General features: G+C 36.5%; 1 protein-coding gene across 1 annotated transcript in view; it reads right to left on the reverse strand.

Annotated features, from left to right (window-relative positions):
* LOC138698390 (lipase 3-like) overlaps nt 1-23318 on the reverse strand; it is a 47998-nt gene that overhangs the window by 16333 nt on the left and 8347 nt on the right. Inside the window, exons 2-4 of the mRNA XM_069824262.1 lie at nt 12228-12432; nt 9650-9764; nt 5452-5701 (exon numbers count right to left, since the gene is read on the reverse strand). Coding sequence (XP_069680363.1) covers nt 5452-5701; nt 9650-9764; nt 12228-12432 — 570 coding nt within the window. The remainder of the gene's footprint in view (nt 1-5451; nt 5702-9649; nt 9765-12227; nt 12433-23318) is intronic.

Raw genomic sequence — 23318 nt, forward strand, 5'->3', positions numbered from 1 at the left:
GATTCATCGCTCAGGATATACAAGATTTAGTAAGTCTCGTATAGCAAGAGTAAAGTGTACTGGTGCTCTGTCCTGTTGCGTCCACATTTTCTGACGCGCGATAAGTGATGCTTTTTTTTAACAGCTCTGGAATGACATGTTGCAGAAAGTTGTAAATCTCCTCTTTCACACGTGGTGACAGGAGATAAGATGAAAAGTATGATTACATCTACAATGTAGCTCCTGACATTACGGGCATGTACTGATCGAGGATTACTTCGGAAACCACAGGTTCGTATTCGAAAAATGGTATATAATTTCTCAAAGATTTAATTCTGGCGACAGACTGAAAGAGAATTAAACTCTAATTTATTATAATGTGATCTAAAGCCTTAGGACACACGTGACTGAAACCCATTCAATAAACACACACCGAAATTTATAACTACTGTAGTTCATGGTATAAATTTTACATTCAAGCGCTGTAACTAATGGATCTTACATGCTATATTCACTTAATAACAACAGAAAACTGGAGCCTTAGAGTTAGAGCAACTCTAAGGACTTAAGCTCAAGTACGTTTTTTTGTCTAAAGTGTGCTGTAAATGAACAAACACTTGAAGATAAGAATGTAAAGATGGAGTTAAGCTGACGTTACCAGACATCCCCGTTTCCCGGGGACAGTCTTCGAATTTTGGTTTTTGTCTCCGAACAAAATTTGTTTCCGAATTTAATAATTTGTCCCCAGATGTCCCCCAATTTTAAGTGTTAATTATTATACAGGGCTCCTACAAAAGACCTTTTCGGTTTCGAACACATGTAATTTACGTTCTATGAATCTAAGGTGCATGAAAATAGCACCAATGGAAAGACAAACTCAAAACGTTTAGTTGTGGCAACATTGTTTTCCCTAGTAGGTACCACGCCTCATAATAGCGCATATAAACAATTTTTTCATTGTTGAGGCGAAATGGCCGCTATAGAAGAGAGAAAAGCTTGATTTTCATGTGAACCAGTTGGTTATTAATGTGCAATGGCATTACCGAACAAAGTTTGGTGCAGATCCACCCAGTGGGCCTACAATCCGTAAATGGTACACTGATTTTAAGGCAAGATTCTTCGCAAGCGGTTCAGATTTCATCCGTACTGGCTACAGTTGCTGCAAGCCCTAAAAACCAGAGGACAAAGTGCTACGAAGAAATTTCTACATAAGTATGCAGACTTTAATTGAAAACGATGATGAATTTAGTTGTTCCGTGGTGTTTTCTGACGAACCCACTTTTCATCTTTCTGGTAAGGTGAACAGACATAACCTCAGAATCTGGAGGTCAGAAAATACGCGTACCTACGTGGAACTTGACTATAAGCTTTATGTGTGAAGTGTTACCAAGGGGGAATACATTGATCATTTTTAAGGTAAAGAATTAAATTTTTTGAGTTTCTCTTTCCATTGGTACTATTTTCATGCACCTCAGATTCATAGAACGTAAATTACATGTGTTCGAAACCGGAAAGGTATTTTGTAGTTGCCCTGTAATTTTATGAAAACGTTCTTGAATATCACTAAGTCTGAGATATGCATTCACAAGTTAAGATATCTGTGGAATGTACTCGTATATAGCTGAGATCTCCTCCAGAAAGAAAAAAAAATTGAAGAGACATTTCATTACTTTTCTTCCAATGTAGATGAACTTCAGCCGGATGAAATAATTTGTTAAACAGCAAATTTTTTGATGAAAGATGAGTGAAACTGAGAAAAATTCTCTCCGGCACCGGGATTTGAGCCCGGGTTTTCAGCTCTACGTGCTGACGCTCTATCCTCTAAGCCACGCCGGATTCCCATCCCGATGTCGGATCGAATCATCTCAGTTTAAGTTCCACCTCTTGGATTCCCTCTAGTGGCCTACCCTCATGCACTGCGTCATAGATGTATGACAGTGGCACAATGTCCACACATATGCAGACGTGCACTCGTTATGAGTGACTAAGTGGCCGGGATCCGATGGAGTAAGCGCCGTCTTAGCCACCGGTGTAGTTCAGTCGGCTAAGGCGCTTGCCTGCCGATCCGGAGTTGCGTTCGGGTGCGGGTTCGATTCCCGCTTGGGCTGATTACCTGGTTGGGTTTCTTCCGAGGTTTTCCCCAACCATAAGGCAAATGTCAGGTAATCTATGGAGAATCCTCGGCCTCATCTCGCCAAATATCATCTCGCTATCACCAATCCCATCGACGCTAAATAACCTCGTAGTTGATACAGAGTCGTTAAATAACCAAGTAAAATAAAAATAAGTGCCGTCTTAAATCACTAAGGGTGCTTTCATAGACATTTCGCTAGACCGCGCTACGAGCGTGCTAAACAGGATTCATATCATATCATATCTCTAACAATGGTTTATGAATACGTAAAACGTTAGTTCGCTGATCATCCACCGAAAGTCCGCACTAAGAATGTCTATGAATAGGGCCCTAAGTGATTATTTTTCGCATATCATATATTATTATGATGTACCGAAGTACATATGATATTTCCGTGCATATATTCTGCGTCATCGTAATACAAGAAAATTTTTTGACAGTTTTTTGCATAATTTTCCTGAACGCGAACTTGAAGTTGCTGTCAACAGCTATACTGTACTGAACAAAAGAGTGTTAAAGACACAACTTGGAGCTGTATACGAAGACTCGACTTCCGAAATACAGATGGAGCTGTTCAATTGATACAATGCATAGTCTCCAACAATTTACAGGATCCATTCTGTGAAGTAACGAAGTTGTTAAATATTTTGGTTACAACACCAATGACCACTGCTGAGCCAGAAAGATGTTTTTCTTGCTTGAAACGCATAAAAACCTTTTTAAGCAACACTATGTTCCAGGATCGTCTCACTGGTCTTGCAATACTGTCAATAGAAAAGAGTATGATGTCCAAAATGGAGGGTTTAACACCAGAGTAATTGACAAGTTCTGCAGTAGGGAGGAACGTCGTATGGACTTCATATTTCGTCACTGGGCGAGTCTCAAATTAAGATAAACACATATAAGTAGGCCGATGTAGATGTTGTACACACTCATTATTTTGACCACCAGCCGCTACTGCAGGACAGTACTTAAGTTTCAATCCGGCGAAGCTCCGTGAGTTCGGAGCGGCAGTAGCGAAGGGCTCTGCCGCCAGTCGGCTGACAGAACACTGGGAACGTTCGCTGGGACTCGCTATACTAGGCCTATATTACATTATATCGCATTGTATTATATTGCATTACCTAACAAGACCAATGGCCGGTTTTTCCAAGTATTGTTAGAAAATGTAACGACTGTTAAACTCTAAACAGTTTATACAAATCTGACTTTCAGGTAGAAGCTCCCTGTAAAGCAGGATTGAATAATTTCAAGGAAAAATTGTTCCGGGGCCGGGTATCGATCCCGGGACCCTTCGCTAGCGCGCGAACGCTCTTCCGACTGAGCTACCCCAGGAACTATACACGACACCGTCACAATTTTTCCTTTGTATCCACACGACTCAAATGATTGAAGTCACACAAGTATTTGTGTGCACTCATAGTTGAGTTCTGGCGTCTTGTCAGCTCATTTGAGTCGTGTGGATACAAAGGAAAAATTGTGACGGTGTCGTGTATAGTTCCTGGGGTAGCTCAGTCGGAAGAGCGTTCGCGCGCTAAGCGAAGGGTCCCGGGATCGAAACCCGGCCCCGGAACAATTTTTCCTTGAAATTATTCTAAACAGTTTGTTAATTAATAAAATTGTATGTTTTCAACACAGTTTGGTTTAACAGATTGCTAACAGTTTGTTTATTTTAAATGTAGGATTTCGGGCAGTTAACTCATTTAACAGTTAGTTAAATATGGCCTATGTCTCCACAGCTGTTCGAACAGAAGTTGCGAAATTAATATTTTGTCTCTCTATGTAGGGAATGTTTAGCATATGACTGGTAATATAACATTTAAAAAAAATACTTCGGACTGTTTAAATACATCAGTGTTATTTTATTTCTTTCGTATTTCGTATCCATAATAGCAATGAGGAAATATAACCTTACTTTGTAATTATTATTCAGCACGTCACCTACAACTTTCATTTGTCAACTGTTTGTTTATGGAGCGTGGTCTACTATAACAGGTTGTCATTTATGCAAGTTTCATGACTCACTCTATAATATAGAATTTAAAGATTAATTTTAGTCAATCAAAAATTGCCTTATATGTGTAGAATCATTACCAACTGCTGTTGAGTAGTTAAAAAAGTGCTAACAGACGTTATAGTTATTGTTGGTTACAGTGGCGGTGCGTCAATAAGAGCACAAGAGCACGTGAACACCTTGTTTCTATTAATGCACGACTAGTTTTATTATTTGATACCGTATTGACGTAGTGGGGATGTATAATATCAGAATCGAGTATTTTAAACTTCCCGCATTTTGCATAAACTTCTTATGTAAACTTGGCTTGGTGGTGGTACAAGCCGTGCTCTTTACGAGATGGTTACAGGAATTTCACGCGTGCGCGGGAGAAAATTGTCTTTAGCTTGCCGCTTATGAGTCGTCAAGAGCACAAAGCGTTAAGTGAACATGATGAGTATCTATCCTACAGATGTCAGCTCCATCGGTGACTATCGTTCACGTGCTATATCTCGATGAGGAAATTTAATAGCCTGTAGATGTCAGCATCTGACTGTAGGAACGTTTACTTACGTAGATGTGTGTATAGTGCTGCTACGAGAGTGTAGTCTGTGAATTAGTATACTTCAGTGTCGGCATAATAGCATAGTTTGGCTTTCAAACACGTGCTGGCTAAACTGGGTGGTGGTATGAATTTAAGTATCTGTATGACAGTGTATAATATTTAAGAATAATATTTACTGGCATGTATTTATAGTAATCTATGCGAGTGGGATTACAGTACTGGTATAGGCTGTAGTGTATCAGTGTGTTGTGAATCAAAATATATTACTGAACACAAGCGTTTGTAAATAACGAGACTGTGGTATGTATTCATTTTTAACAAACGTAAACAATGAACTCTGTTCAAGTAATTTTGAACTGGGTAAACTGGCTTACCAAGAAAAATTGGAAATAAAAAGACTGAGTTTCATCATTATTATTATTATTATTATTATTATTATTATTATTATTATTATATGTTGTTTTGAATTTATATACGGTTTTTTTCGATAGTGAAACATTGGAATCATGACATTTCATATTAGACTAAACGTACGACTTCAAATTGTCTTCGATTTTGAAACCACAAAATTGTGACCACACATAATATTTTATCACGAGCCGCCACTGGTTGGTTATCTTAAAATTATGTTGAACAAATGGAAAATACATTAACAAAGCGTTAAAAATAAACAGACTGTTAATTTAACATTCGTTAAACGAAATTAAACATTACTTGGACAAACTGGCCATAAGTCATGCACTACATGCAACCCTGCTTAAGATATATTTGTTCACTTACAAAGACTCCTTCTGGACCTTTGGTGACGCTGAAGGCCCTCAGCGGACTTGTTATATGGCTAAGGTACGCAACGGGCGACAGGCTTATCATGGCGCGCACCTTGTCGTTGTATTGCGGACGCTCTGACAGCAGGATGTAGAACATGGTGGTGCCCATCGAGTGGCCGATGTAGTACAGCCGGGGTTGGCTAGTCACTGCCAATACATAGTCCAGCGCGGCGGGCAGATCGAACACGCCCATCTCCTGGAGGCTGCACCATCAGAGTTACAGAATTTGTACAGAGCAAGTTTAAGAATTTTAATTTTATATATCTCTAAACTGAATTAGCATTTTCCATGAAATTTTTTAGTTTTTTACCATACCATACACGCATAATGATCCAAAATCTTTCATCTTCATACCAGCTCTATCGTCAGAGAGAGACAAGGAAAAGATCATCTGTGATTCTGATTTCTGTTTTTTTTTTTTTTTTAAGTTTACTTATATACGTTCTAAGATCTGTGGTCATACCGCGTGTTTAGAATCTATGGCTGTACCAGTAGGCTGTTTTCACTATTATTGAGTTCCTGTTTCTATTGTGTGTTGTAGATGCTTTGTGTTCATGTTATTGATTATAGATTTTCATTAATGTTTACTTATAACGCTTTAACATCTATGGTTATATCGTGTGTTTAGAACCTATGGGTATACCAGTAGGCCGTTTTCACTACTGTTGAGTTCCTGTTTCTATTGTGTGTTGTAGATGGCTTTGTATTCATGTAACTGATTATAGATTTTCATTAATGTTTACTTATACACGCTTTAACATCTGTGGTTATATCGTGTGTTTAGAACCTATGGGTATACCAGTAGGCCGTTTTCACTACTGTTGAGTTCCTGTTTCTATTGTGTGTTGTAGATGGCTTTGTGTTCATGTAACTGATATAGATTTTCATTAATGTTTACTTATACACGCTTTAACATCTGTGGTTATATCGTGGGTATACCAGAACCTATGGGTATACCAGTAGGCCGTTTGCACTACTGTTGAGTTCCTGTTTCTATTGTGTGTTGTAGATGGCTTTGTGTTCATGTAACTGATTATAGATTTTCATTAATGTTTACTTATACACGCTTTAACATCTGTGGTTATATCGTGTGTTTAGAACCTATGGGTATACCAGTAGGCCGTTTTCACTACTGTTGAGTTCCTGTTTCTATTGTGTGTTGTAGATGGCTTTGTGTTCATGTAACTGATTATAGATTTTCATTAATGTTTACTTCTTACACGCTTTAACATCTGTGGTTATATCGTGTGTTTAGAACCTATGGGTATACCAGTAGGCCGTTTTCACTACTGTTGAGTTCCTGTTTCTATTGTGTGTTGTAGATGGCTCTGTGTTATGTTATTGATTATAGATTTTGATTAATGTTTACTTATTCACGCTTTAACTTCTGTCGTCATATCGCGTGTTTAGAATCTACGAGTATACCAGTAGACCGTTTTCACTACTGTTGAGTTCCTCTTTCTATTGTGTGTTGTAGATGGCTTTGTGTTCATGTTATTGATTATAGATTTTGATTAATGTTTACTTATTCACGCTTTAACTTCTGTGGTCATATCGCGTGTTTAGAATCTACGAGTATACCAGTAGACCGCTTTCTCTACTGTTGAGTTCCTATTTCTATTGTGTGATGTAGATGGCTTTGTGTTCATGTTATTGATTATAGATTTTGATTAATGTTTACTTATAACGCTTTAACATCTGTGGTCATATCGCGTGTTTAGAATCTACGAGTATACCAGTAGACCGCTTTCACTACTGTTGAGTTCCTATTTCTATTGTGTGTTGTAGATGGCTCTGTGTCATGGTATTGATTATAGATTTTGATTAATGTTTACGTATTACGCTTTAAAATCTGTGGTCATATCGCGTGTTTAGAATCTACGAGTATACCAGTAGACCGTTTTCACTACTGTTGGGTTCCTCTTTCTATTGTGTGTTGTAGATGGCTTTGTGTTCATGTTATTGATTATAGATTTTGATTAATGTTTACTTATAACGCTTTAACATCTGTGGTCATATCGCGTGTTTAGAATCTACGAGTATACCAGTAGACTGCTTTCACTACTGTTGAGTTCCTCTTTCTATTGTGTGTTGTAGATGGCTTTGTGTTCATGTTATTGATTATAGATTTTGATTAATGTTTACTTATAACGCTTTAACATCTGTGGTCATATCGCGTGTTTAGAATCTACGAGTATACCAGTAGACCGTTTTCACTACTGTTGAGTTCCGCTTTCTATTGTGTGTTGTAGATGGCTCTGTGTTCATGCTATAGATTATAGATGTTGATTAATGTTTACTTATAACGCTTTAACATCTGTAGTAATATCGCGTGTTTAGAATCGACAAGTATACCAGTAGACCGCTTTCACTACTATTGAGTTCCTATTTCTATTGTGTGTTGTAGATGGCTCTGTGTTATGTTATTGATTATAGATTTTGATTAATGTTTACTTATACACGCTTTAACATCTGTGGTCATATCGCGTGTTTAGAATCTACGAGTATACCAGTAGACCGTTTTCACTACTGTTGAGTTCCTGTTGCTATTGTGTGTTTTAGTTGGCTTTGTGTTCATGTTATTGATTATAGATTTTGATTAATGTTTACTTATACACGCTTTAACATCTGTCGTCATATCGCGTGTTTAGAATCTACGACTATACCAGTAGACCATTTCCACTACTGTTGAGTTCCTGTTTCTATTGTGTGTTGTAGTTGGCTTTGTGTTCATGTTATTGATTATAGATTTTGATTAATGTTTACTTATAACGCTTTAACATCTGCGGTAATATCGCGTGTTTAGAATCGACAAGTATACCAGTAGACCGCTTTCACTACTATTGAGTTCCTATTTCTATTGTGTGTTGTAGATGGCTCTGTGTTCATGTTATTGATTATAGATTTTGATTAATGTTTACTTATACACGCTTTAACATCTGTGGTCATATCGCGTGTTTAGAATCTACGACTATACCAGTAGACCATTTCCACTACTGTTGAGTTCCTGTTTCTATTGTGTGTTGTAGTTGGCTTTGTGTTCATGTTATTGATTATAGATTTTGATTAATGTTTACTTATACACGCTTTAACATCTGTGGTAATATCGCGTGATTAGAATCTACGAGTATACCAGTAGACCGTTTTCACTACCGTAAACTGTGGTTACTTTGAACACAGAGGAAACTTTGGCCATTTTTTCAGAAAATCATATTTAGGTTTCTATATGCTGCACTTGTTATAGATGGAGGTAAATTTGGTATGAGAATGATTTTATGATAATTTACCTCCATCTATAACAAATGCAGCATGTAGAAACCTAAATATGATTTTCTGAAAAAATGATCAGTTTCCTCTGTGTTCAAAGTAACCCCCGTTTACGGTACTGTTGAGTTCCTGTTTCTATTTGTGTGTTTTTTTTTTATTGGGTTATATATTTGTGTTGTAGATGGCTTGTGTTCATGTAACTGATTATAGATTTTGACTAATGTTTATAATATTGGTGAATGAGACGATGATGAATCATAGTATGTAAATTTCCTATCCGACATTTGTCTTTGTACTGAGGGAAACCAATGAAAAACTCGAGTCAGATTTTGTTTTTTAGTGCGTTGCTTCTCTAAAACATTTATTTCTCTATGCTTTGTTCATTGTGTAATATATTATAATAAGGTAAGAATTCGATAAATTCTAGAACAAAATTATTAATTCACGACAGTTACGTGAAGAAAAGACATTCTTAAAAATATTACAAGACGAAATCTCGTCGGACTACATTCTAAACATCAAAAAAAAGTTTTTAAGTTATTTAATGATGTTACATTTTGTATCGTACACAGACTCATAGACATTCAACATTGAAAGCAAGATTTACAAGAATAATCTCTACAAGTTTCAGGAACAACTTTCAACGCCGTGTGACCGAAAATGTATTATAAAATTGTTAAACCTAAGTACAGGCCAATAGACATTTGCAACAATACTATAGGTAAATGTCAATGTTGTAAATTACACTACAGACCACGTGGAATCTGTTGACTGAGGGGCAGCAAGAAAATAATCTTACTGTGTTTATATGTATGGGCATTATAATATTTAAATATCATGTAGTTGTCTGAGAAAAAGTGAGTTGTATCTAGACAGTTACACACCTGTGATCCCAGTATTTGCTATTGTGGATGGTATACTGGACATGCGCTCGAGAGTAAGTGTTGCCGCGAGCGTTGCCTATCCAAACGTCATATCCTGCATCTGCCAGCAAGTAAGCTGCAAAGGGATTAGGGATTCACTATTTTGCAACTATTTTCCATCGGACGAATAGGTGCTAAAATTCAAAGACTTTCTCTACATTCTCTAATTTCATGCCAAAGCAATTGTAATATTCAATTTGAGATTTCTACTGGCTGTCATAGAAGGAACAGTAGAACTATAAAAATGTAATCTGCCATGACAAGCGGGGTGTCGACTTTGAACGGATAGAACAGTTGATATGATATTTAATAATGTTCAGTATAAGCGAATACAAAAATTTTGACATAATACTTAGGACAAATAGAGTTGTTGATATGACAAGTGAAGTGTTGAATTTAGACGAATAGATTTGTTAATATGACATGTAAGGTGTTGAGTGTGGACGAATAGAGCTGTTGATACAATAAATAGAGCAATGAATTTGGATAACTAGAACTGTTGATATGATTTCAGTTTTGAGTTAAGTTGAATAGAGTTTTTGATATGGGAAGTGAAGTGGAGTATTTGGACAAATACAATACTGTTAACAACATCTGGCGTAAAGAGTTAGGATGGACAAAACTGTTGGTATGATTTGAGTTTTTAGTTTAGGCGAATAGAGTTTTTAATATGGGATGTGAAGTGAATAGTTTTGATGAATGCAAAACTGTTGACACAGTGGAGTAACGAATTAGGATGAACAAAACTGTTGATATGATTTGAGTTTAGACGAAAAGAGCTTTTGATGTGGAATGTGAAGTGGAGAGTTTGGATGAATACAATAATGTTAACACAACATGTGGAGTAATCAGTTAGAATGAACAAGATTGTTGGCATGATTTGAGTTTTTGAGTTTAGAGGAATAGAGTTTTTAATATGGAATGTGAAGTGGAGAGTTTGGACGAATACAATAATGTTAACACAACATGTGGAGTAAAGAGTCAGGATGAACAAAACTGTTCATATGATTTGAGTTTTTAGTTTAGGCGAATAAAGTTTTTAATATGGGATGTGAAGTGAAGAGTTTTGGACGAATACAATAATGTTAAAACAACATATGGAGTAAAGAGTTAAGATGAACAAAACTGCTCATATGATTTGAGTTTTTAGTTTAGACGAATAGAGTTTTTAATATGGGATGTGAAGTGAAGAGTTTTGATGAATGCAAAACTGTTGACACAGTGGAGTAACGAATTAGGATGAACAAAACTGTTGATATGATTTGAGTTTAGACGAAAAGAGTTTTTGATGTGGGATGTGAAGTGGAGAGTTTGGATGAATACAATAATGTTAACACAACATGTGGAGTAATGTGTTAGAATGAACAAGATTGTTGGTATGATTTGAGTTTTGAGTTTTTGAGCTTAGAGGAATAGAGTTTTTAATATGGAATGTGAAGTGAAGAGTTTGACGAATGCAATTCTGTTAACACAGCATGTGGAGTAAAGAGTTAGGATGAACAAAGCTGTTCATATGATTTGAGTTTTGAGTTTAGACGAATAGAGTTTTTAAAATGGAATGTGAAGTGAAGAGTTTGACGAATGCAATTCTGTTAACACAGCATGTGGAGTAAAGAGTTAGGATGAACAAAGCTGTTCATATGATTTGAGTTTTGAGTTTAGGCGAATAGAGTTTTTAATATGGAATGTGAAGTGAAGAGTTTGACGAATGCAATTCTGTTAACACAGCATGTGGAGTAAAGAGTTAGGATGAACAAAGCTGTTCATATGATTTGAGTTTTGAGTTTAGGCGAATAGAGTTTTTAATATGGAATGTGAAGTGAAGAGTTTGACGAATGCAATTCTGTTAACACAGCATGTGGAGTAAAGAGTTACGATGAACAAAGCTGTTCATATGATTTGAGTTTTGAGTTTAGACGAATAGAGTTTTTAATATGGAATGTGAAGTGAAGAGTTTGACGAATGCAATTCTGTTAACACAGCATGTGGAGTAAAGAGTTAGGATGAACAAAACTGTTCATATGATTTGAGTTTTGAGTTTAGGCGAATACAGTTTTTGATATGAGAAGTGAATAGGAGAGTTCGCACGAATACATTATTGTTAGCACAACATATGGAGTAATGAGTTCGTAAGAATAGAACTACAAACATGAATTGAGTTTTCAGTTGAGTTAGGCCGAATAGAACTGTAGACATGATTTGTGTGTATTTTCTAATTGTATTAATAACACACAGTAAAACGATTAAATATCAACTTAAATTTTTGACAATTTTATAATGAAAGCAGAAATAATCACACATAACTTGGTGCCACCAGTCAGCTACAAACAAGAACGAGAATCTAATTTATTTATACCTCACTGGAATGCGAAAAGATATACAGTAGGTCTTAAGAGCTGTTGCTCTCTTTTGAAAAAGTGTATAACTAATGGCAAAACTAGGTAGTGGGCCTTATAACATGCTGGGCCTTCATACCCTCAGGTACCTTATATAATAGCCCTCTTGGGTCACATGCAATAATTGTACATTCCGTACTCACCAAGTGCCTTTCCTGGACCCACGATGACCCAGTCGGCGGAGGAACACAATATCCCGTGCTGCAAGAACACGACAGGCTTGCGGCCCTTCGAAGATGTGGCGTTGCCCCGGCCATGTGGAATGCGATGAAGAGTTAGAAAGTAGCCGTCCGTCGTTAACACAGTATGGGTTTCTACGGGATACCCATATTTCACCACCAACTGGGGCTGCAAAAACATTCATAAGACAATGTTTTACGCCGTTATTTCATACTGTAACTCGATATGGTGATCACATTAAACCACGGGTCTGCAAACTACTGCCCGCGGGCCAAATCCGGCCCATCTCTTTTTGTATGGCCCGCGATCTATAAGAATGAATTTTATATTTTTATATTCTTTAAAATTTCGAAATAAGACTGTCGAGTTGAGTTTGAGAAAGACCACATGCGGCACTCCAATAGCTTTACATTCGCACATTGCTGTGCAATAAGTTTTGATGATATGGCGTACTAATTTTCAACCTCAGTTTAAGGAATTGCAATAATCACAGTATTACAAATATAGTATTAAAAAAAAAAGAAAATTAATAAAGTTTGCATTAAAGTAATTAAACTATACAAACTAATATTATTATCGATTACATAAACAAAGGTTTAAAATATAAGTAACAGGCAAAACGAGTGTATTTAGGCCTATGTCCTTTAAATACACCATAACAGACGAAGTTTAAATTTTGAACAGTCCGGGTAGAAGTTCCAATCACGGCCGCATTGGCGCTGTTGCTTGTCATGCGCGGCCGCATTGGCGCTGTTGATTGTCTGTAGTAAAATGGCGACACAACAGGAAATAGTAATATGCGTTACAAGAGCGGTATGTTAAAGTTTTCATGTTCGAGGAAAAGTTCGAAAAAGCGAAACGCAGTTGAGCTTTTTTAATTTCCGAGAATTGAAATAAAACATACCGCTCGTGTATCGTACATTATTTTGTGCGAAGATCGTTTATTACATACCTGAAAAAGGAATTTCTAATTAGTTGCAATGAAATCTCCATCTTGGTTTCTGTTCAATGACGGCAAATTTGCAAAACAAAAATATCTATCTTCAACATTGTTGCTTTAAAATGTTTTGTGCGAGATCGTGCGTATTTGCTTGTTTTCCGCACAGAACCAATACGCGGTAAGTGTGAAATACCACATTCAGTATTCCCAACGTAACACACATAACAATTTCCCTCTTCTTACCGCTTAAGCGCGACATCCATTTTACTGCTTTAGGCTTTTAACATATTAATTTTAGAGATGTTTAACATAGTAATAATTATAAATTGGAAACTTACCACTGCAATTTCACCTAAATTGCAATGTTAATTATTGTTTTTAAATATTTGCAAAAATTAAGTAAAGTCTACTACTCCACGAAACTTATTGCATTCCTGATACAAGTAACATTAAGGAAGCCGTGAAAAAATCAACAAGATTCCAGATGCGGATGTTATTACTGCAATATGTTCTATAAATAATATTGTTAAAATATTAAAATGAAAAATAAATCATTACATAACCTTACAGTTTGTTTTAAGTTCGCATTTATAGACTGGGGGGAAAAAAAAGACAGACGTATATCACGGCCTGCTGGAGTATAGTGAACACAGAAAACATTTTATAGCAACAATGTTGAAGAAAGATATTTTGGTTTTCCGAAGTTGCCGTCATTAAACAGAAACCAACATGGAGATTTCATTGCAACTAATTAGAAATTCGTCTTTCAGGTATGTAATAAACGATCTTCGCACAAAATAATGTACGATACACGAGCGGTATGTTTGTTTTCATGTTCTCGGAAATTAAAAAAGCTCAACTACGTTTCGCTTTTTCAATCTTTTCCTCGACCATGAAAACGTCAACATGCCGCGCTTGTAACGTATATTACTATTCTGTGTTTACTATACTCCAGCAGGCCGTGATATACGTCTGTCTTTTTTTCCCCCCAGTCTATGATGAATCTGGAATCTTGTTGATTTTTTTCACGACTTCCTTAATGTTACTTGCATCACGAATGCAGTAACTTAAGTGGAGTTGTAGAGTTTACTTTATTTTTGCAAATATTTAAAAGCAATAGGCTAATTAACAGTGCAATTTAGGTGAAATTGCAGTGGTAAGTTTCCAATTTATAATTATTATTATATTGAACGTCTCTAAAAATAATATGTTAAAAGCCTAAAGCAGTAAAATCAATATGTAGAGAGGTGAAGGGAAGCAGAGGGAAACTGCCGCTGTTTAAAACCCATATTTCGCTGCAGTGGCTTGCACAGCCAGGCCACAAGAGAAGATGTTTCCTCCACTCCCACACCGCTATTGTAATGCTACGTCAAATGGATTCTCTATTCCCTTGATACTTAATGACAAATTTTTTATTTTCTTTTCACATACTTATTGTTGTAGAATCTTATCGAGTTAATATAACGAAATTAATATTTTCTTTTGGCTTATTATTACGTATATATCCAGGCTCCAGCAGAGCCTAATATTTTCCTTAACTCAAAATGATTGCACGAGTATAATCCTTTTGCTATATAGCACGTAAAATACGAAAGAGACTTCTTTTCCAGTTTTAGAAAAATTTTGACCATCAGTATATCAGAGTATTGCTTTGGTGTGACGTGTTAGTACCGTAACCTAACCAGTGTAAATTTGCAAGCATGAGTGTGTGTGAATTACAGAATATTAATTTTATTTTTCTCAATATTCCCTTGCGGAGAATATTGATGTAATGAAATGAAATTAAAGGGTCGTCCGTTACCCGACTTAAATCTTACTCAAGCTTCATCCAGCCGAAATAGTGCATATATGTAAGGAAATATAACAATGAAATTTACGCTAAGCATTTGTGGTTACGTGGATGTGAACAAAAAAAAAAATCTGTATTTTGTTTTCCTTGCCTCCTCTTCGGTGGTGATACTGCATAGACTAGGAGTGGTGGGACAGATTTAGGACATTTGCCCCTAAAAAGCAAAATGCACGAATCTTCGCAGTCTCACCTGAAAAATATTGTTTCATTGGCTGTGTTAGGCAAAACTAATATTGCTGTGCAATTAAGTGAAACGAACAGAACAAACATTCTCAAACATAATCAAGAAATGAGAAAAAATCGTGAAATTATTTTTTAAAAATATTGATTGTATCAAATTTTGTGGCCGATATGAACTTCCCCTTAGGGGACATCATGAAAAAACGATTCGAAGAACCCTGGTGTATTTCGTGGGTTGCTACAGTTCGTGAGTAATCTAAACGAGCCTCTCAAAAATCATTTGGAACATCCCCCTGTTTAAAGGTAATTCTAAGACAATTCAGAATGCACTGGTAGATTACAAGTTGAGTGTCTGCCGATCTGAAATTCAGACTGAAATCGATGGTATTAGTTTTTCTTAGGGATTAGCAAATGATCCCACAGACATCTCCCAATTAATTCAGGAAGTTTTGGTTTTTCGATATGTAGTACATTTATTTTTGTCCTGTACTTCTTAGTAATGGTATCAAGAAGTGAAATTTGTAGGCCTACGTACCAAAATCCACTGCAGCTCTCCCAATCCACAAATTCACGAGCCGCCACTGCTTAAGCCTATACATTGATGTACAAACATTAAGGCGGGTTTTATTTTATTTGATAAAGTAAAGTACTTTGAAGTATAAAACAATAGTAAACTAGTTTCCTGATGACATCCTTCCCCCACCCGGTTCCTTTTCGCCCTCTGCGATAAAATATAATTTCCAATCATGGCTATGATTTCCTGTTTCACGATATTTACACTGACAACTATGTTGAAATTGAAAGCATCAAGTGTGTTAATAATTTATTACTAATATAATATAATATAATATAATATAATATAATATAATATAATATAATATAATATAATATAATATAATATAATATAATATAATATAATATAATATAATATAATAATAATAACAATAATAATAATAATTATTATTATTATTAGACTATTATTATTATTATTATTATTATTATCATCATCATCATTATTATAGACTACGTTCTGTATTTTGCGTAAAAATGAGTCACTCGTTTAATTAACTCCAGAGCTTCGACTGTAATAAAAGATATATTTCAGAAAATATAAAAACTATGCTTTACCTTGGGGGTCATTATAAAATAAATAGACTAATTAATTAAAATATATACAATTAAAATAATTCCACATCATGTTTTTGGTGAAGTTCATCTTTCTTCAATCCTATAAAACTGAAATACGTGAAAATTTAGAACATTAAAAATATAATTATCTGCAAATAATTTATCATAACGATGTGGTAAAATTAATTTCAATTCATTATGAAGTGCAACATAATATATTTTTCTCCCATATTTTGCGTTTATATTATCTATTTATGTAGACGAATAAGTTACTATACCAATTCCTATCTCATCCAAAAGTTAAACACTTTTGTTTCATTAATTATTTTAAGTTTCAATAGAATTTGTTGCATCTTATCCATGTTTATATACTTATTAATGTGTCATGGCTGTATTTTTGTTCCTATTTACTCAGCTTCTACTAATATAAAATAATTTTATTTAATTCAAGTGCAAAACATTATCAGGAAATCTGAAAGAGCTTTGTTTTTAGAAAAAAATTATTCAAACGAAGTTAAACTTGCGCATATTTTTGCGCTAGAGCGTATGATTTTTACTTTCAGAGCACAGCACATTTCAAACTAAAAATCTGTCATTTTTAAAATCTAAACGTTGATACTTGTATCATATTTTATTGCTGAAAAAATAATAAAAAATTAAGATAAATTGAAGTTAAAAATGTTTTAAGGCTATTTCAAGGTTAAAATGTTCCATTAAACTTCATTCAAGGTCTCCTCAATTTTTCAAAGTAATTAAAATGGGTTAAAAAGCTTAATTTCTAGTTTTAAATGATGAGAGTGTTGCGGATATTTATGGCTTTCTCTTGAATTTTTGGAAACATTTGGCTTATTTTTATAGATTTTATAACACTTGTTCAACAAATAGAAATGTTGGACCTCTATGAGTTAAGTGTCCCAGAAAATTTATTTCATAACTACTACTAAGATTATGAATTTGATCATGTGTTCAGTACGGAAAGTCATTACTTGAGACTACACAGTGCAAAACAAGTACAATAAATCTTCACCTCTGTATTGTATCTTATGTTATTTTAAGAGAACATTTTCGCTCCGGCAATAGGGATCGAACCCAGGTCTACAGCTCTACGCGCTGAATGATCTTACCAACTGAGGTATGCCAGGGACATCCACAGTATCGGCTCGAACACTCCTTTGCTCCCCTTTGACCTTACTCCATGTTTTATGACATCAAGTCATAGTACGTCTTTAGATGTCACTACACAGGAGCGCATTTATATTAAATGACTTTGATGGCCGGGATATTCCAACAATTTACATACTGTTTAGCAGTTTATACTGCCATAAGACTGAATACTTTATTAGTTATATGATATTTTTACTCCTACAGATGTTTATCTGTTAAGTGACATTTTAAAATACGTACTATGACATAATGTCATAAAAACATGGAGTAAGACCAAAGGGGAACAAGGAAGAGTTCGAGCTAGTACCACAGTCTAGTATATACAGTCACGAAGCTTGAGTTTTGAGGGTGCTAGGAACAAGAGACTGTGCCTGCACTATTTCGCATTGTCTGTAATGAGGTGATATTAGCAATCCTAGTGGTTAGCAACTATCTATGGATGCATATTTGCTACGTTTTGAGCTTCGTGACTGTATATACTAGACTGTGCTAGTACTGTGGATGGTCTCCGGCATAACTCAGCTGGTAAGAGCATTCAGCGCGTAAAGTTGAAGACCAGGGTTCCTTTCCTCAGTGCCGGAGTGAAAAATTTCTTCTAAAATAGCAAATATAATAGATAAAATTTGTGGGAATAAAAAATATCATATAACGAATGAAATATCTCTATTGCATATCGAACCCGTATACACTGTACAAGTTCCTATGATGCTATCATTTGAACCGAAAAGGAGTAAGTTATCAACTTAAAAATAAAATTATTCCAACGCCTGCAGTAAAGTACTTAGGCTACAAGTCAGACTTATGTGCCAGAAGAGTCCACTACATCGTATCGCACTCCTCGGACGAATCGCACGCAACGGATATTTTAATTGAAGTGCGTTCACTCAGCGTATTCCGAATCTCATCGGTCCGGTGGCATCAATGACGTCACGTTGCAGCGAAATAAGGAACAAAACTGCTGGAAGGATCGATGGCTGTCATGGCGACTGTACAAGTTGTTGTCTGTGCTACGCTAGCAAAATTTTGCGAAATATTCGTACTCCCATCTCATTCAAAGAAAAGATAGCATAAACAATTTATTTCTTGAACCGGTAGTAATAACTGGTCCGTTGACATGTTCGCTCATAAGCCATTAACATATTGTTTTTACGTTGTGCTCATTACAAACAATACAGCAGAACTAAAGCAGAACACACCTCTGCAAGTTGATGGCACCGGTGCGACACCGGTGGAGCATCAATGACGCCATCGGTGGAATTCGGAACACCGTGATGCCATCGGATTGCTCACCGGTGAGATTTGGAATACGCTCACTGTAACGGCTCCACCTCATCGTCTCATCGGATACCCTATCAGCTGTTTAAAACATATGTACTATATTGACATTGCTTAAAACAGAAGAGTTTTGAGGTTAGGTCTATTAATCATGAGTGTTAGCGAATAAGAGTTTGTAATTGTTTCATGCTTCTTAATAGAAGAGGAAGAAACGAAAGAGATATTGGTAACATAATACATAAGTAAGAAACGACTTGATTACTGTAATGGGAATGCCTCAAATTATATCATTCTTCGCAGTTTTCTACAAGCGAAACAAGTTTTCCGTCTGCCATTTTGGCGCGACACTGAACATGACACAACATGGTAGTAACAGTTGAGCAATTAATATTGATTTATTAAAGAAAGCCATGATCACACACATCGGAAAAGTTGCTCATCCGAGAAATGTCGACGGATTTACCGACAGCCGATGCGCGCGATACGCTTTGAGTGAACCATAATGAAACATTTGTTGTTAGCTGGGACTAACCTCGGAATGTCGCTTCACAAGAAGAGAAATAGGTATATTGCATGTCCTTATTAAATACTTATCTTATCATAGACTGATACTTTACATTTGTGAACCAAAACAAAACTACAACATTCAAACCAACACAACTGTAGTTTCATTCCCGAAATTGAGTGATATAGTCTACGTGTCGGTGTACCCCTGATACAGCGCAGAATTTTTCAATGGCGGTGTTAATTTCCTTCATTTTCACTTAAATGTCCTTCTTTAGAAAGAATAAGCCGCAATTTATAGTACACTCTTCGCCGTAACGTTGGGTTTGGTATACAATGAGAGGTGCCGTACAACGTACAAGTATGATGAATATAATGATTAATGGTCCAATAGTGGACTTCCGGTATTGAAATCGAGAGTACCACGCACAAGTATGATGAATATAATGACTAATGGTGCAATGGTGGACTTCCGGTATTGAAATCGGGAGTACCCCGCGAAAACCTATCACTTAACACAGACTTTGTCCACCAAAAATTCTACGTGGTCCCACCGGGATTTGAAATCGGGTCATAGAAAGCCTACGCTCTAGGCGATTTGTTAAAATGTTACAGCATCAAAATACATTCCCTTTAAATTTCATGCGACGAAGAAAAATTAACCCACTAGTGCTCAGTGACAACTTAGTTGCCGTTTGTTTGAAGAAATTGTAACAAACATAGCCTAAACAATACTGTATTTACGCGAATCTAATGCGCATTCGAATCTAACGCGCACCCCAAATTTGAAACTTAAAATCATAAAAAAGAGCTTATTTTGAATGTAATGCGCATCAATGGCAGGATATACGGTAGGCCTATTTATTTAAATTTATATTTAATAAAACAATGAATCTGTATGTAAACTATCAGAAAACAGAATTTATACAATTGGACTATTGTTACATGAAATACGGTAAGTAAACAGACATATCACTGGAATCTTTGGTGATGTCTTCGTCAGTAGATTCATTTCCTTTTCCCCGTCATCCTCGTCGTTCCAGAGCACGTCATCTTCGCTGCCAACCAAAGCATTTGAAATGCAGCATTTCTTGAATGCTTTTACAATAATTCAAATGCTCTATGCAATAACAGGCCAACTAATAAATACCGGTAAATGGATAACTGTAATGAAGTCGAGAATCGCAGCAATGCGTTATGACTAGGCCTGTGACATTGGAGCATGTGTACAGTGAAAGAAAGCCAACTCACTCCAGGATATACACAGAGTATGCCGTATCGCTCCGTCTTGTAGAGTACAGTCTGTAGAAGAGAATAATATACACATGCCTCTGAATTACTTTTTATCTTTATTTAATTTCATTTGAACTATTAGAAAATTCCATTCAACACATGTGGGCTTAGATGTACTGTCTATTGGGTGTTTAGTTTGTAATTACAGTGAACAACAAGTTGCATTCTCAAAGTTTCGAAAGCGAATGCGTGTCTACTACTGTCTAGTATGGATTAGAATGCAGAAAAGCTGCGAAACGACAGGTGCATATGTGAAATATTTGACATCATTCAATTCGACATCTAAATTATTTATCTACAGTGTATTTGTCACCCGACAGAATATTAGCTACCTGACAGAGTGAACTGTGATGTGTATGTAGTTTTCAACGTAGTTACTACCTTTAAATATAGGATGCTGCGTCGATAACAATTAGAAATACTTTGTCATGCTCTATACCTGATGACCATAATAATTGCAATGCATATTGAAAAATCTCACATATTGTAGAATTGTTCACAATCACATCACACGACAGTAAGTATGATCCAGCAGGGCCTTCCGGATCCAGAGCCCTAACAATCACATTAAATACATGCAGTCTAACAGCATCCGTCGTCCCATCAATTGACACCAGACGTGTTGGTTTCTCAGTTTACCTCTGCTCTCAGTAATGCATGTGTTGTAAATATTCTCGATATAGTACTTCCGTAACGTAGTCTGATGTGTAATTTCTCTTCTAGTGCATTTCTGTAAAAACTTGAGCAACGCCGTATTTGGGAGTTTGTTGAATGGTATGTCGGCAGATATAAATGCCTTACACATGTCTTCATAAAATGTTGAATTTGACATAGGGTCCTTCTGCACATTTCCTTGTTCCAGCCGTTTTTGTTTCATTGTACTTACGTACCTTTGAACGTTATATTCCTTGTTTTTAGCAGACGCAATGCTGACATTGCAAAGTTTACAATACAGATTGTTTTTTAGAATGCAAAATACATCTGCACCATACTGTGAAACTAAATATTCCAGTTTTCAAGACGTGTTTCTTTCCTTCTGAGCCATACTGCGGAGCGCACTACACTTCACGACAGTTTGTATTACACTTGAATGAACTGTACCGCGGCGGTTGTGTCTCTCCGTACACACATACACTTGCGTACTCTGTGTATATCCTGTACTGTATAGGCTTCCTTTCACTGTAAACATGCTCCAATGTCACAGGCCTAGTTATGACGTAACAAACAATAAAATACGAGGTCTGTCTAAAAAGTATCCGACCTTAAATTTTCCCGCGCAAAGTAGTGATTCTAAGGCGGCGCCACTGTGCACGGTGGAAGGAGGAACCGTAATGCGCATGCTTGAATTTTTTCACCGCATTCGCTTGTGCCAGTCACTGGCTGGTGGTCGCCAAGTAAGGTGCTGTTCTAAGTGTTTGTTGGATTTAGTTTTCTCGCAAGATGACTGAACGAATTGAGCAAAGATACTGCATCAAATTTTGTCAAAAGCTTGGTGATTCTCAAAGTCAAACAATTCGTAAGATTCAGCAGGTGTTTGGGGAAGATGTGATGGGTGTAACACAAATTAAGGAGTGGTTCAACCGATTCAAAGATGGCCGCACATCAGCGGAGAGTGAGCAGCGTTGTGGCAGGCCCCAAACTGCTCGGAGTGCAGCTGTTGTTGAGAGGGTGCGAAATTTGGTGATGGCAGGTCGTCGTTTGACCGTGCGGGAGATTGCCGAAGAGGTTGGAGTGAGTAAAGATTCTGCACATGCAATTTTGCGTGATGATTTGAACATGAACCGAGTGGCTGCGAAATTCGTGCCCAAGTTGTTGTCACCGGAACAAAAAGACCTCCGTCGTGACGTTGCACAGGACCTTCTGGACACCGCCAACACTGATCCTGGGTTTCTGAACACCGTGATAACTGGAGATGAGTCATGGGTGTACGGGTACGGGAAACAAAAAGACAGTCGTCGCAATGGAAGCATCCCGAGTCTCCAAGGCTAACTCGTATTTGAATGAAGTTACCTGCGAACTACGTACGGAACGAATTTGCACTCGAATCTAATGCGCCATCGAATCTAATGCGCACGCCAATTCTGAATATTACATTTGGACAAAAAAGTGCGCATTATATTCGCGTAAATATGGTAGGTTGACACTATTTTTTGTGACGGAAGCTCTTCTAGAGATACAGGGTGTAAGGGGTATATGTGCCGTCCTTTTTACAGTTGTCGGGGACAGTCTACAGGATCAAAACTTGATAGTTTGCCCAGAAAAAAAAATTTATTTGCGTTATACTGCTTATATCGTTAGTAAAATTACAAAAACAATTACACCAGTAGGTATATCTAGCAAAGAGTTAATATTAGTTTAAATAGTGTGTTGTATTACGTTTTTGTGAAATTAAATAAAATTGCATGCTTACATTTGTTAATATTCTGGCGTGAGAGACGTAGCAACGTGTTCAGCAGGCAGTACTCTGCACAGACGTAAGTACGAGTCAGCTGAGTTCAAGGTCCCTGTACATAGCTCTACTGTCGAGCGGATGGGAGTTCAGTACAGGGTATTCGATAAACAACTTACAATGTCATTCACATTTTAGGACTATCATATGTTAATGTCGTCGTAATTCAAGCGAGGCAAGAAAGATGTACCGTCAACGTTTTCCTCAAAGAAGATTACCTAATCGGCCAACTTTTGTAGCAGTTTCTCAACGATTATTAGAAACTAGAAGTA

The sequence above is a fragment of the Periplaneta americana genome, chromosome 4, assembly GCF_040183065.1.
Source record: "Periplaneta americana isolate PAMFEO1 chromosome 4, P.americana_PAMFEO1_priV1, whole genome shotgun sequence".
Classification (NCBI taxonomy): Eukaryota; Metazoa; Arthropoda; class Insecta; order Blattodea; family Blattidae; genus Periplaneta; species Periplaneta americana.